General features: G+C 43.1%; 1 protein-coding gene across 8 annotated transcripts in view; it reads right to left on the reverse strand.

Annotated features, from left to right (window-relative positions):
- HDAC4 (histone deacetylase 4) overlaps positions 1–14,640 on the reverse strand; it is a 266,018-nt gene that overhangs the window by 114,668 nt on the left and 136,710 nt on the right. For 7 of the 8 annotated variants that reach the window (XM_064452203.1, XM_064452202.1, XM_064452205.1 and 4 more), the window contains one exon: positions 8,370–8,614. In XM_064452203.1, coding sequence (XP_064308273.1) covers positions 8,370–8,614 — 245 coding nt within the window. Of the gene's footprint in view, positions 1–8,369; positions 8,615–13,185; positions 13,322–14,640 lie in introns of all 8 variants that reach the window. The other variant, XM_064452206.1, reaches the window with a different exon arrangement.

The following is a 14,640-nucleotide window of genomic DNA, read 5'->3' on the forward strand; positions in this document are numbered from 1 at the left end:
GCTGCTTGTCATCTGATATGAGGCAGTGACAGCCCCGGCACCTGCAGTGCCTGGAGGAAGGCTGCATGCTGAAAATGAATGTCCAACATCATCTGATGCTTGTGCAAGTGCAGCAGAAGCATCGTTTTTAAAGGTAACATGTCAGCATTGAAAATACCAAATATTTGTCATTTTTACACACTGCCACCAGTAGATCAGGGAACTTAAACATAGAGATTAATGCAACAATGTTGTTTGTATTGTGTGTACATGAGCGCAGTTATTCACAACATGATTTACATTTTAAGTGCAACTTCATTCTCCCATAGAAGAGCTGCATTTTGTTAAGAGACCATATGCAGCAACAGGACTCACAAGTTTATGAATGTTAATTTATCAGTGATGGCATACAGGTCAATATTCCTGGTATAACAGCAAGATTCACTTGGGTATTTCTTTACTCTTTCCCTGATTCTCTACGTGTTCTCTTTGACTACTTCTACTCTATTTTATCTAGTTCAAAAATAAGATAAAATTGGACTTGGAAAGTCAGAGGTGTGAACTGCAAAATAATCCTTCTTCTGCTGTTTATTTTGAAATTCCAAATTGAATAGAGACTGTAAGGCTTCTAACTTTAAAAAAAAAATAATCACTGTGCCCCACACATATTTTACTGGCAGACAAACTCATGCTATAAAGGATGAAAGAACAGAAATTTGATCACTTCAAAAGCTCTTTGGACGCCAGAGAAAAAGTAAGCATGTGCTACCAAAAAAAGACCCTGTATGTTTGTCAGCCAGTGAACTCTGCCATTTCTGCCATTTACGTCAGACATTCAGCCTTCAGAATACCCAAAAGTCCGCCCAATTTAAGTTCAACTACAGGAGATTAAGTAACAAGAAAACACACTGGGTCAACATCTCTTCTTTGGCTTCACCAAAGGAACACGGAGCCGCCACCAAGCTCAGGGACAACAAGCATTTTCATGCCCATCACTGATGGGTCAGAAAACCTCTGCATTCTGCTGGAAAGCTGTGAAGACCAGAGCAAAGATATATGAGTCATGGTGCAAGGAGGACAAGGCTAGCTGTACCAGCGGACTCTGGGCACCAGTACAGGGATTCACAGGATGAATGCCGCCATGTCCAGTGGCTGCAGTGAGATCTGACACTTCACTTTTGATTGAGGTTTTTGCATCTCTAACCTGGAAAAATGAGGAGTTCTCATTTTGCTCCTTCCTGCCTACAAACCATGGCCCATCTCAGAAGAAGCCAAAAGGAATTGTGCTTCTTTTACCAGGTTTAAAGTAGGTCTCTAAGGATCAGGGTAGACAGTCTTCCTGGCTGAGCAATCCAGCCTCAGTCCAGAAACCACCAACACTAGGTAGGAAGATGCCCAGGTTAACACAGCCTGTTGCATGAATCATAGAATCGTTTAGGTTGGAAACGACCTTTAAGATCAGCAAGTCTCACTGTTAACCTAACGCTGCCAGTTCACCACTAAACTATGTCCCTAAGCATCACATCCACATGTCTTTTAAATACCTCCAGGGAAGGTGACACCACCACTTCCCTGGGCAGCCTGTTCCTGTGCTTGACAACCCTTTTGGTGAAGAAATTTTTTCCTACTATCCAATCTAACCCTTCCCTGGTGCAACTTGAGGCCATTCCCTCACATCACTAGTAACCTGGGAGAAGACACTGACACCCATCTCACTACAACCTCCTTTCAGGTAGTTGCCTACTTCAATCGAGAGATGGGGCTTACAGGTGTCCAAGCTGCTATGTGAATTTGGTGACACAATCCCCACCTCTGTGTGCAGATTTGTCCTCACCATTCTTGGAAAAGATCTTGACTTTGAGGCTGAGGAAGGTCACCCCCACCCTTTAAAGAGAGCAAACACACTGATCTTACAAAAGCTTTCCCCATGGTGACTTCCATCAGAAGTTAAGTTTTGCAGGATCCAGGTTTAAGTCTTGGAGTCAGCTCTGTGTACCAGAAAAATGAGGCAAGGTTACTGAAAAAGAACAGGAAACTGTCTAGAAATAGCAAGGGAGCACAGTACAATGCATTTGAGTAGTAACAAGGCACAAAATGTTCAGTCTGGTTTTTTACCACCGTCTGTACCCAGCTGCAGTTTTCTAAGATGAATAATCCTATCATGTCAGAATACAGAGGCGGACACCTGGTATCTCCAGGCTTTTTAAGTTTCTCTTGAAAATGATGCAGGCTGTGAGGAACGGGCGCTCTATAGGAGAGAGGCACAAAACTGAGCAGAGGGAGTCCCTCTGCTGGCTGCTGCAGGCAGGAACGATGGAGCAGACGTGCTCAGCAATGGGAGCCGGGGCACAGGGGGTAAAATGGAAGTTTGCCCTTCCAGAGTCCAGTGTGAGGAGCAGGACACAGGGGGAAGGGGCATGCTTTGCCAGAACCAAGGTGGCCACCTTCAGCATCCCCAGCCTGGTGGCATGGGGAAGGTGCCCCCCAGCACAGCTGCAAGAGAGAGAAGCATATGACACCAACCCCATCAACAGATTTGAAAAAAGCTAGCCTAGAGGCTACCAAAAAGAGGCTCTAGGCACTTGTCAAGGCTACACTGAAAGCAGCCACACTAAAACACGACGTGATTTGTGCCCAACAAGCTATCCTGCAAGGAAACCTGCTATTCTAAGGGCAGGAGGCTCCAAATGAAAGCAAAGAGCAGTTTCCTACCTTACCATTGGCATGACACCTACTAAGTCTAGGTATCTGTAGAAAAAAATTGTGTTTTCTTTACAGCATTGCAAAATCTGTTCGGAAGATTCCCTGAATGACTTTTACTCCCCAAAACTAAAACAAGGAATGGCCAGAGTTTCACTCCATGTCTCTGAACAAGGGTCTAACACCTTGGATGCATTACCACTTCTCAATCAGGGCTCTGAAGCTACGTTGATGAAAAAAAAGTAATCTGAAACCAGCAAAAACTAACAAAACCATCTCCTCAGGCTTTATCTGAACATTGCTATATATATAAAGCCAGTGTCTGAAAACATTCCACATATTTTTATTTATTGGCATAAAGCCATTAAGCAGCATAGCATACTGTTAGGCGTAGGAAATCACTGTGTTAATAAAAAGAAAACAATTTCAGAATTACTCCTCAAACATCGTTACAAAGCTCCTTTCGCTGTTGCTGCTTATATGCAAACCCATGACTTCTCTGACCATCCAGTATACGTTGCATGTACAGACTAGCATTCCCTCTGCTACTGATGCACACAAATACTCTTTTCTCAGATGACAGGAAAGCCAGGAAGAGCATTGCATACCAGAATTAACATCTTTGCGTGCCTCCAGATTAGGATTTCAGGTCCACGAGGAGCTGTGAGGCTTAAGCTGCTTGCCTGTGTTGCCATCCCATCACCATCAGGATTCTTCTGGTGTCTGCTGTCATGTGCCAACGCTGACGTGCGTCAGCATCCTGAATAAGTTTCCGGCTTTAGCTATAAAACAGCCAGAGCTGGGAAGAGCCCTGCTCCAAGCTCAGGCAGTGCAGGGATGGAAGAGATGAACCGCATTACCCACCATGTCCTTCACTTCTCTGCTGAGCTCACAGTGCCCAAGGTGCCTCTCGCCCTGCCAAAACGCAGATCCTGCCCCTATTCAATCATCTCTCTGTGGCCCTTGACCAGAAGGCAAATGGAAAAGCTTTCGGTTACCTTCAGCTGATCTTGGCTGGGAATGAGTGACTCACAAAGGGAAAAATTCAGTGCCAATTCCTTTGCAATCAAAGGTCAATCAAAGCTCACACTGGGACCTGCAGAAAGGCTTTCCACCATCTCACCGGCAACGGCCCAGGCACCAGACTCCTTATTCCATCCTTGGTTTTGGTTAGGAAGGCAGATTTGAAGACTATAAATATTGTTACACATCTGGCAAGGCATGCTTAAGTGGAAAAGCCGTCTTGCTGAAGGTAAGTGGCTACAGGAGAGAGGAGCCATCGCCTCTGCCTCCAGCCAGCCTGCAGCAGCCTCCAGTGCTCACCAGCTGCGGCTTCCTTTCCTGCACTGCTTTCGGATGTAAAGCCTCAGCAATCTGCAAAGCTGCGCTGTAGTTGTGAAAGACAGTTTTCTCTATTTCCATATGGTGTGAAGTCTTCATAAGGCTCATCTTATTTTCCCTAAACATGTCAGGGTTTTCTCGTTATTCCCCACGTGCAATGATCCCACTCCCTCCGTGCACTGAGCTCTAACTGCGTCCATTACAATTCCCTTCCACAAATATTATGTCACTCCTAGCCTGGCTGTCCAAATCACATGAACTTCTGGAATTTGCCACCTTTATGTGGAGGCCATTCCTTCCAAAATACAATGTCTATAAAAGCAAGGACTGCTCGGGGGGGAATTGGGAAGGGATTGCATGTGCTAGCAGAAGGACTGCTACCATCCCATCTTCTCCTCTTGTGCCAGATCAGATGATTAAATTTGCGCTGCTGGAATAAAACCAAATTCTGGAAAATACCAAAATTTCAGATTTTAATAGCAGAAAGTTATCTACTTGAATGGAGAAACAAGAGACATGTGCCAGCATTTTTCAAGCCAAATTTCTTTAACTTAAAAAGACCTTAAGATGTTTCTTAACCTAGTGCTTTGTTTGGGGGGTGGGAGGGGGAGGTATCCCCCGCTCTTAATTAACATTGAGTCAGAACAGTTCCTCTGTTCGCACCAACACCAAAGCAACAGAAGAAAGAAAAACACAAAATGTGATTCCTGTTGTACTAGCTAAGGGTTTAAACATTTAAAATGAGTAAGCTCTTTAAAATATTCAAAGTGCTGTTGGCTGTAACTCAGCAATGCTGGCTGTACGTACGTCTGTCCAAAATACAGATTCCCCCCTCTTTGGATACAAAAGCTGCTTCAGAAATGCATCAAAAATATTTTTTTACTCTTAGCAGCAGATGTCCAGCCACTAAATTCCTGTCGACAAAACTATTCAACATCTATAAGGAAGAGCGTAAAGGCACTTGAACCTGAACGTCTTGCCATAAGAGGGATCCAATGCAATGCTTGCTCTGCATATATAACTGTACCCAGGCGCTGGTCTGCTATATCCAAAATATGCTTACAGTCTAGGTAAGAATTGTAAGCAAAAGGAATTAGAAACAGGCATGAGATGGGATAAAGCACAGAAATTGCTGCTCAAGTACACAAACAGATGAACAAATAAATGTTTTGCACTTGTTGATCAAAATGGTGGATGTTAGGCTGTAATGAAAAAAATCCAAATTAATTGATTCTAGATAGTGCTAGGCATGCAAAACATAGTAAGATGCAGAAATTCTTCCCACTTTGCAACAACAGTTTACAAAGCAATTGCAGGATTTAATACTATGATTAATGCAGGCCCTGATCACCTCCAGGGAAACCAGTGCCAGGGAGAAAGTCAAAGAACTGCCATTTTGTTTGACATCAGAGGTAAGTTTAGAGCTTTGACATTTGTGTGTTTAATTTTTGGTTTGTTTGATTAGATTTTGAGATTATTCTGATGCTGAAAATCCTAACCAAACTGCAGGAGCCCTGCATTTTTGGAAAGGAAGTAAGCTTGCAAGATGCACAATGACCTTGCAATAGCTGTTGGAAGCTTGCTTTCTCAAAAAACCCCAATGTCAGGGAAGACACTGAAGACGTCCAAGCGCCAAACCTGATGCAGCAGTACAGCGTGCTACAAGATCACTCTAGTCATTACATATAATCTTAATCAACAGAAATCTGGCTAAGTTTAGGTTCCAAAGCCTTTTCTTACCTGAAGTGAGACTTCATCTCCACCTGAGGAAGAAACTTGCGAATAGAGGTTTGTAAAAGCGATGGACTCGTGACACTTATGTTACCGTACTGTAAACTCAGGCTACAAAACACTTTCAGCTGAATAATCTCCATCACTCAGTCTAAACTATTTCTGCATATCAAACACTTTGCTTTGGCGACAAGAGACTAATGTAATTCTTAATCTCCTCAGTGACACCATAAGCCAATCATCAAACGAAGCTAACTTATTCTGAGCTCCCAAAGAGGATGTTAAGAATTTGCTGTTTCCTTCATGCATTTAGTCTAAAGCTTCAGTGTTGGAGTAAACAGAAAAGATGATAGACTGCATCCCCACTCCTGCTCCTCCCCACGCTGGAGACATGTCCTGTCTTAGACCTTTCACAAAACACGCAAGTTAGCATGCTGCGTGCTCCCTGCCATGGCATTAAAAGATGAGGACAGAAGCAGTAGGAAGCATTTACTTGATCCAATGTACATGCAAGAGCAAGCCCTCCTGTGCACGCTTGGAGCAGTGTGGCATGTGTGCATGCACATGGGACATTTACTACGCACCTTGAACAGCTGATTTTTTAAAATGCACCCGAACTCCTCCGAAGAGAGCTCTGTATCTTCAGTTAGGACTACCTCTATACCAAAATTCACTGTTCAAACACTAGTGTTTCACGTAGACGTGATAGAAGTTTCTTATTTGCTTTAACATTCCCCCTGCTTTTTTCATGAGCCATAAATAGAGCTGAACAGCTTGAAGTTCGAAGTCCAAAGAGGAGGTTATAAATTTTAGTTCTCTGGACTAAATAATAGCTTCCCTGCACCTATAGTCACTGCACTTAACACAGCTGCCAGTTTCTGAAAGTTGGTTTAATCTAAGTGCCATCTAAATGTGGGCTGAATTATGAACACAAAGATAAGAAGTATGTTTTCCCAAAAAAAAGCAGATCATAATGACACGTTAGTGTATGGTTTAGGGTTTATTTTATTTGTAAGATATCACGGGTTTATTTCAATAATGTGCTGTTTTATTTTTAAAGCAATTCTGGGCACAATGACACACTTACTACTACAGGAGATCACCTTGCAGGTCATCCTTTTTCGTACAAGATTGTATCATTCCTATTTTAAGTTTTTCATCTAGCCAAGCTTACATATTGGAGGAAGAACTTCATTACCTAATGGTCTAGATATACTGGGCTAACTGCCTTCTGAGAAGGCAGTTGAGATCTAATTTTAACACAGACTTCTACCAGAATCAGTCATAGCTTTAACATAAACAAAAGCAAATATGTTCCTACCATCAGTACCTAGAGCAGAGCTTGTCCATCAGATCTGAACGACCCTTTCTCATTTTTAATAGAGAGGTATCTAAAGGCACATGCAATTACAAGAAAATAAGGGAAATATTTGTTACAGGTATTTACCATCCTCTCCTCTTGAACGTACTACGTGAACCACAGATGCTGTAACTGCTCTTGTGCTATTCGTGCAGAAATGCATACATATAGACACGTGTGTACATACATAACTACATACATGTACACACATATACACACTTACTATGCATACATAGATAAATGTATTCCCATGCATGCACCCCTCGCACCTTTGTCCTGAAGAGAACAAAGAGGACCCACTAAGGACAGAGGCATTTGCCATTAATCAGTCTTCAAACAGCAACTGTTCTTACAAACCCAGGCTCATATCTGAGTTTGAAAACTCTGTAAATAATACACCATTAACTTTTAATCCTATCTTCCCCACTCTGACATGTATTTTGTATTAAAATGAAAGTTATATAAGGTTGAATTGAGGTTGCTTTTTAATATTACATTAACGCTATTTACCATGTGCAGCGCTAATCTCCCTTTGAAAAGAGAGCATATTAGCAATTCTGAAAGCTTATGTTACCATAGCAATAGTCTATCACTGTGAAATATTTATATAATGTCTAATGTTTTCACTATGCAACAGCCATCTTCTAAACTGTACTTCCTACTTACACTGCGTATTACGTTTCCTCTCCATCCTGTGCAACAGAGCAGCACAAAGCACCTGGCTGGTGCCTAACTTACACTGTGCAACCCTGAAAAACCTCCTGGTGTCCAGACCTACCTGCACCTGCTGCGCCTGTGTTTCCTGTTCCTGTAAAGACACTAAGGTCCAAACATTTGGTTTGCACCTTGCGCTGACATCATATAACCAGCGAGCAGTTTTGTATACCATTCTACTCCCAGATATATGATATTAGTAACAGGTAACCTAAGCCCTCCTGTTGTGTTAAGTTCTACTGAAATTTCCCAAGCGCAGGGAAAGCAAGCCACCTGTTTGCAGCGCGGCACAGGATGTCTGCACACATGCAGATGGGTGAATAAAATGTTTAACATGGCACCAGCTTACCTTGCTTCCTCTCCTCTACCCTGTCCCCCTTTTAAATCTTGGTGCTCACATCCCTTTACAAAAGATCATTCTTTAAACAGGGGTTACCAAGTACAGCACAGTATCTCCACACCCAAAATAAATCAGTTTGTGCATCTCCTCCTGGTGAGGGGATGCTTTTGCACCCCACCCAAGGCAGGGCTGCCCGTCACTTACTTTGATGTGCTCGTGCAGCTGGGCCTCGTGCTGCCGCGAGAGCTGCTCGTGCTGCCGCTGGAACTCAGCGATGAGGATCTGTCTCTGGATCTGCTGTTTTTGCTTGAGTGCCAGGAGCTCCTGCTGGAGCTGCTGTTCCCGCAGCGTCGGCTCCGTCACAGGCATGGAAAACTGGTGGTCCAAGCGCAGATCCATCGGGACTGAAGTTGGTGCAACTTGCAAGGGCAGTGCTGTGGTCACATCAACTACAATGTGAAAACACAAGAGGAGGGATAAGTGTATTCCCCTTTTGCACAGGGATCTGGTTCTCTTACTGTGTCCAGCAAAGTCCTTGAGGAATCACAGATTTAATCTACAACAGCACCATTTAACTCGAACCATTTTTGAAATGCTAAAAAAGCACTACAGGAATTCAGAGTTCAAGAAGTTTTCCTCCAGCCACCACTGCCTACAAATACATGCATTTTCTAAAAGCAAAGGACTTCAACACATCATGCGTGACCCTTCTTGATACCATTCTACCTATTTCAAAACACACCTCTGTTCTGCTCTTCTAGCATCACTTGAAGAAGGATAGAGGTTAATCTAAGACTTCACAGAAAGGATCAATCTTGACTTGTGACAGATCCTATGGACTCCTATGGTCAGGAACACAAGGATCACACTAAGAAACTTATGCAGAAAAACACTATGCGCTGTATCCTTTATGACCAGTTTTGGAAAGGAGCTTAGCCAAAAGCAAATGGGTAACGAAGTATCTAGGAAAAAATGTTAAGTGCTTCAGTGACAGACTAGACTTCCTCACTGCAACCACCAGAAAGGTGTAAACACATGTCACAGGTAGCGTGGGGACGCTGCAGAGCAAGCGTTGATAGGAAGCAGGTGCCCAAATGGTGACTATGAGAAAACTTGCCTCTGTCCTCCAAACTCCAAGTGGGTCAAACCTGAAGCACAACCAAGTCTAAGGTAATGAACAGCAATGTGTATCAAGAGAGGTATGCTTAGAGAACTAAAAAAAAGAGAAAGCTATCATCTTGATTATCTGTGTAGTAAGTATCAGTTCTTTACTTACATAAAAAGCATCTCCCTGAAGACAAGGCGCTCGTTGTAAAAAAGGGCAGCAACAGACATCTACAAAAAATACCTTTGCAATAACTGAACTCAGCTCGGTAAAAAAAAATTACCACCATCCCATGAATGACTAAAAATTTCTAAATTCCACCTGAATTACAGTTCTGCATTTCACACGTACTCCGTACATTTGCCACATTTAATGCACCTCTCTGCAGGGCACTCTTCTGATACCTTTGAATAAACATCATCTGCAGAAGAAAAGAGGCTAACCCTTCAAAAAAATTAAGCTTCAACAAAATCGGAAAATGAAAGTGGGTTTTTTCCCTTGGTTGGTTGAAGTTTGTTTTATCTAGTGGGTTTTTTTTTAATATTTAAGATGTGTTTGTGCACGGTTCAGAGGGAGCATCAGCAGCATCACTGCAGCCATCAGTCACACATCTGCTATAACACCTACTCCACATGAAAGGGTTACGCAGGGTTTGCCCAGGAGCCTGCAGGGCTCCTGCATATGTCTAGGGAAAGCTATGAGATCTCATGGGGTAGAGATGCCACCTACTACAAAACCATCAGTATAAGCCACCACAAGACCAGCCCCAAAAGGACAGGCATCCTTCCAAAGCTAAAGCAAAGGCAGTTTTATTATGCAAAAGCTAATTTCTCACTGCCTACAAATGAATTAGCTAGTGAAGTAAACCTTAATTCAAAAGGAAAAAGCATGGAAAACATTTAGGAACTGCAAAAGGCTTAAGGAAAATTTTTACTAAGAGGGACTGCCAGCTTTCACCACCTGTATGCCACCCATGGAAACACTACTTGAAGAGGAACTTCCATTATATACAAAATTAAACCCGTATTTCACTTCAAGCCTGATCATTAAACCCTAGGTCTGATTTCAGCCACCTCTTCAAGAACGTGAGACAGGAGTGCAGAACAAGTTGACTGTGTTCTTCCAAGTGGCATGTCCTCAGAGGTCACCAGAAATCAACTGTAAATTGTTAGAAATAAGTGAGAGGCTGAGTACAGCATGCAGCCTGGTCACACAAGCCACTTCGCTGTCACCCTTCTGTGCCATGCCCCGGAGAGAGCCACAGCAATAGGCGGCAAATGCCCACACATAACATTACAACCTATCAGGACACCAGTCTCACGAATCCCAGAGGAAGAGTTTTAATAGGGTTTTCCCCAAATGCTATCCATTTATTTATTTTTTCCAGTAACCAATGCATAAGAAATTGATGCTGGTAAAATCTGAACCTAAATGAAGCACAGATGCACACAAAAAGAAAATAATAAAAAGTGGAGTAATTCAGAAAAATCTGGGGTGTTTTGTAAGGTGGCCCCACGTAAACCCAAATGCATTGCCAAGCGGGAAGCCACAATGCAGGGGCAGGGACCACAAGAAAGGCAACTCCATGCTAGAAGGCAGCTCCTTGGAAAGGGGGATGCTGAGCAAAGTGGTGGGGTTTTAAAAGGTACAGCCAGGTCAATGCTGCTGGAGCTGAGGGGGGGCGGGAATAAAAAAAACCAACTAAACAAAAAAAGTATCACGTACTAAGAAGCGAATGTAGAAATTTTGCTCGGTCTACACAAGTCCAATTTCATGGAGAACATCATCACTTCTTCAAAAGCAGAGAAAGATAGTTTATTAGGGAAATATAGTTAGTGTAGGAAATGGAAAGCACAGTAAAAAAATTCCATTGCTTTTATTTGAAAGTAAAGATGAAAAAAAAAAAAAGGGGAGGTGCCTATAGATACAAAATTATCTGAGTTGGACTCCTTAAAGTTTCTGGAGAAAAGGGGTCGTGGTTTCCTGTACCCCACAGTACGTTGTTCCTCCAAAAACCCTGGATGCCTAAACACTCCTCCGAGGCTGGGAAAGCAACACTACCTGCCTGCCCACCAAGCCCAAGGCCACAGGAGACAACTGGTGCCCTGCCATGCCATCCCTCCTATCCAACACCCTGCGGGCAGGTCCTGCCCGCATCCACAGGGTGCCTCCTGTTCTGACCCCACCAAAGCAGGCTGCAGGAGCACACTACGCATGTGAGAGCGGCACGCTCCCCCCTCCCTACGCCCAGCTTATGCTGGGGAGGAGGAGACCTTTTTTGTTGGATGGAAACATTTTCTGCAAAAGGTCACATTTACTGGAAGTGATGCTATTTTTCAACCCACAAGCTCTTCCTTTCACTTCCCTACTGTTTTCCTTCCTGTGGCCTTTCCCCTGCTCTCCTCTCTCCCCCACGGGACCAGAGCTGGGATTCCTCACTGCAGGTTGCCAAGCCACAGCCAGGGATTTCAGGGAGAACACCACGCTCTCACCTATAGATAATCATGCAAACCCACCTAAACAACATGTTCCAAAGCCATCCCTGGGAATGGCCGATGCTTTCCTACATGGTTAGTACGGTGGTCAGCCCCTTCCCATTCCTGCCCACGGATCATCCCTATGGCAACTGCTGAAGCTGCTCACACAGAAAAAAACCTTCATCCATTTTCCCAGCACGCGAGTGGGAGCTGACAGTTCAAAACCAGCCCTGCGGAGTCTATCTCGTTTCACGGACTATCGCTTCAGAAACTTCTCATCTTAGATGCGGCGCTTTAAATTAGATCCAGGATTTCAGTATTCCAGGGTGACAGAACAACATTTTGGATTCCTCCAGCACTGCTCAAGCTCAGGCAACCCGTGAACAACCCTATATCCATAATGTACCTGCCCCAGCAGCACAGTGTATGGGGCAAGAAACGCAGTCTGAAACCATCAGGTGTCTGTCCCAAGGACTGTGGAAAAAGGGATGTGTGTCCTGGAAAAGTAGGAGAGAGGAAAGTTTCCATGCCAGCAAAAATCCCATTACTATGTTGGATCTTTACTGAAAATGGGGAGAGAATTTAAAAAATTTAAAAGAAAAAAACAAGAGAGCCCTAATGCAAACTAGGTACTTGCAGCTATTCGGTCACAACCAAAAAGCAGCCCACCCAAAAGCAATCCACCTTCAAGAATATGAAGCACTGTGGCTATCAAAAGTCCATTTTAACCGTCTGCATATGTATATTATATCCCTAGCGTTACTAATGTAATTACTGTATGTTACAAAAGACACACTGTGATTATTCCTGGAATAGCAGCATTTTTATCGGGTGGCAAATCTGGAGGAACTACATGGGCTGCCACACCATTTCACCAGCGACAGCAGCTTTCCAGAACGAATTAGATCCAGCATTAAAAGAAGCCAAAACAGAACTGGACCACTCAGCTTGATCTTACTCTACTGAATCAAACCGATAGTGATAGCCCCAACATAAGGACGTAGGCACACCTGACCATGAGCAATACATGATGGGATCCACATGGAAATGATGTCCAGGCAAGTGATGGATACGAAAACAAGCACAGCAATGCTGGAGCTCTCCTATTACTCCCCCCTCTCCCCAAATTTACAGACAAATACCCCAGGGCTCCAAAACTCCCCAAAGATAATCTTGAGTATGATTTAATGCAACTTTATAGCCCCCAAAGCTCCAGGAGAGCTCAAAACAGTTAATCCTAGAGGATCAAACCCAATGAGTCAGTAAGCCAAACAGCACAGCGGTCTCTGTGAATCACAAGCGTTTTAAATGCACTGACTATTTTTATGTCCAGCCAAAGATCTCTGAGCACCTGGCAATAACATCTCCCATCTTTTCACATGTGGACTAAAGGTCAGCGTTACTAATACAGAGGTAGCAGTCACTCACTCCCGCTTACCCAGTCTCCACGTAAATCTGTTTATCTTCAATACAGCTCACTGAATTTGTCAACGCTATTTAGGCTAAATGCTATTTTCCTTGAAATTCACGTGCATTCTCCTATACGCACCTTCATGATCCAAACACTGTGTTTCCTAAAAGCAGAAAATAAAAACTTTCAACACGTTAAAATAAATTCAGTTTCAGCCAGAAGGAATACACTACAACTTGTGATCATTACTACTTTTGTCTGTCTTGTGATAAATGACTCCCGCTTTACTCCCTAAATAAGAGCCTTGACTTGCACCGTGCTGGATAATGGTCCCAAGAAAACTTGACAAACCTCCCCTTTCCCATCAGGAGGGACTCATCCCCCCCCCGAAATGCCCGACGCGCGGGCACAGGGCGCCAGCTGCAAAGATCACGACCACAATTCCCATTCAGAGTCTCAGCAGAGGCTGCGTCATCCTCGACTCTTACTATTTCAGTCTCAAAAAAACCCGCTATTTGAAATGCCATGAGTTCCCCACAGAAGCGGCGAGTGCTTCTGACCTACAGAGCCCTCCCGAAAACAATAAAACCTTCTCTGCTTAATGAACACATCATCAAAACAAAAAAGCCTGTATTCTTATGAATATTTTATGGTAGACTAGAAAATTGCTTTTATAGGTTCTGCCTTGAGAACATATTAATACAATCAGATTCATGACGTTAGCAAAAGCACAAAGACTATATTCAGAGTTTTAATGAGAAATGCCAAGCCCATGAATTAGAAGACAAGATTGCGATTATGAATAATAAACTGTCTCATGTTCTCCCTGCCTTTTCCTTCCTTGCAGGAACAGAAGGAGAAAACAGGAGAAATTTTTTTTTTAACCTAGGCATGTATGGATTTGTGTTGTGTTGTGTTGTGGTTTTTTTTCCCCCTCCACGGTCAAGTTACCATTATATTTTTATACCAAGTTAGAAACACTCTGCTGGTTTTTCCCTCCCAAAATAAATAAAACATGGCTATGCATCAAAGACTGCCTGCATGTTGTACGTTAATTAAGACCTAAAGCATTCTAGCCCCATCGATTGCCGGCACAGAGCTGCCGCGTGGTTGTGATTGTAAATTTGACATCTCACAGCTTGCCCATAACACTGCTGAATGGAAGTCTTCTTAAATACATTTAAGCTGTTAAATGCATTTGCTGTAAATAAACATAGAAGCTCAAACCTGAAAGCAAGGGTGCGTTTTCTACAAAAAAATGTTTGACATTAAAATCATTTCACATAAAGGCTGTAGATAAACACATTATCAGATCAGTCATATGTTGAGTTTCTTCTAGGCTCCAAAATGGAAAATAACGTCTCTACAAGTACTGAGCGTTTTGGGACAGAATTAGGGGAAGGTGATACTACTTAAATACGTGCATACATATTTAAATAAAACCAACAGTAAGAACCATATTTTCTTCCCCATCTCTGATAC

Source organism: Phalacrocorax carbo, chromosome 5, assembly GCF_963921805.1.
Source record: "Phalacrocorax carbo chromosome 5, bPhaCar2.1, whole genome shotgun sequence".
NCBI lineage: Eukaryota > Metazoa > Chordata > Aves > Suliformes > Phalacrocoracidae > Phalacrocorax > Phalacrocorax carbo.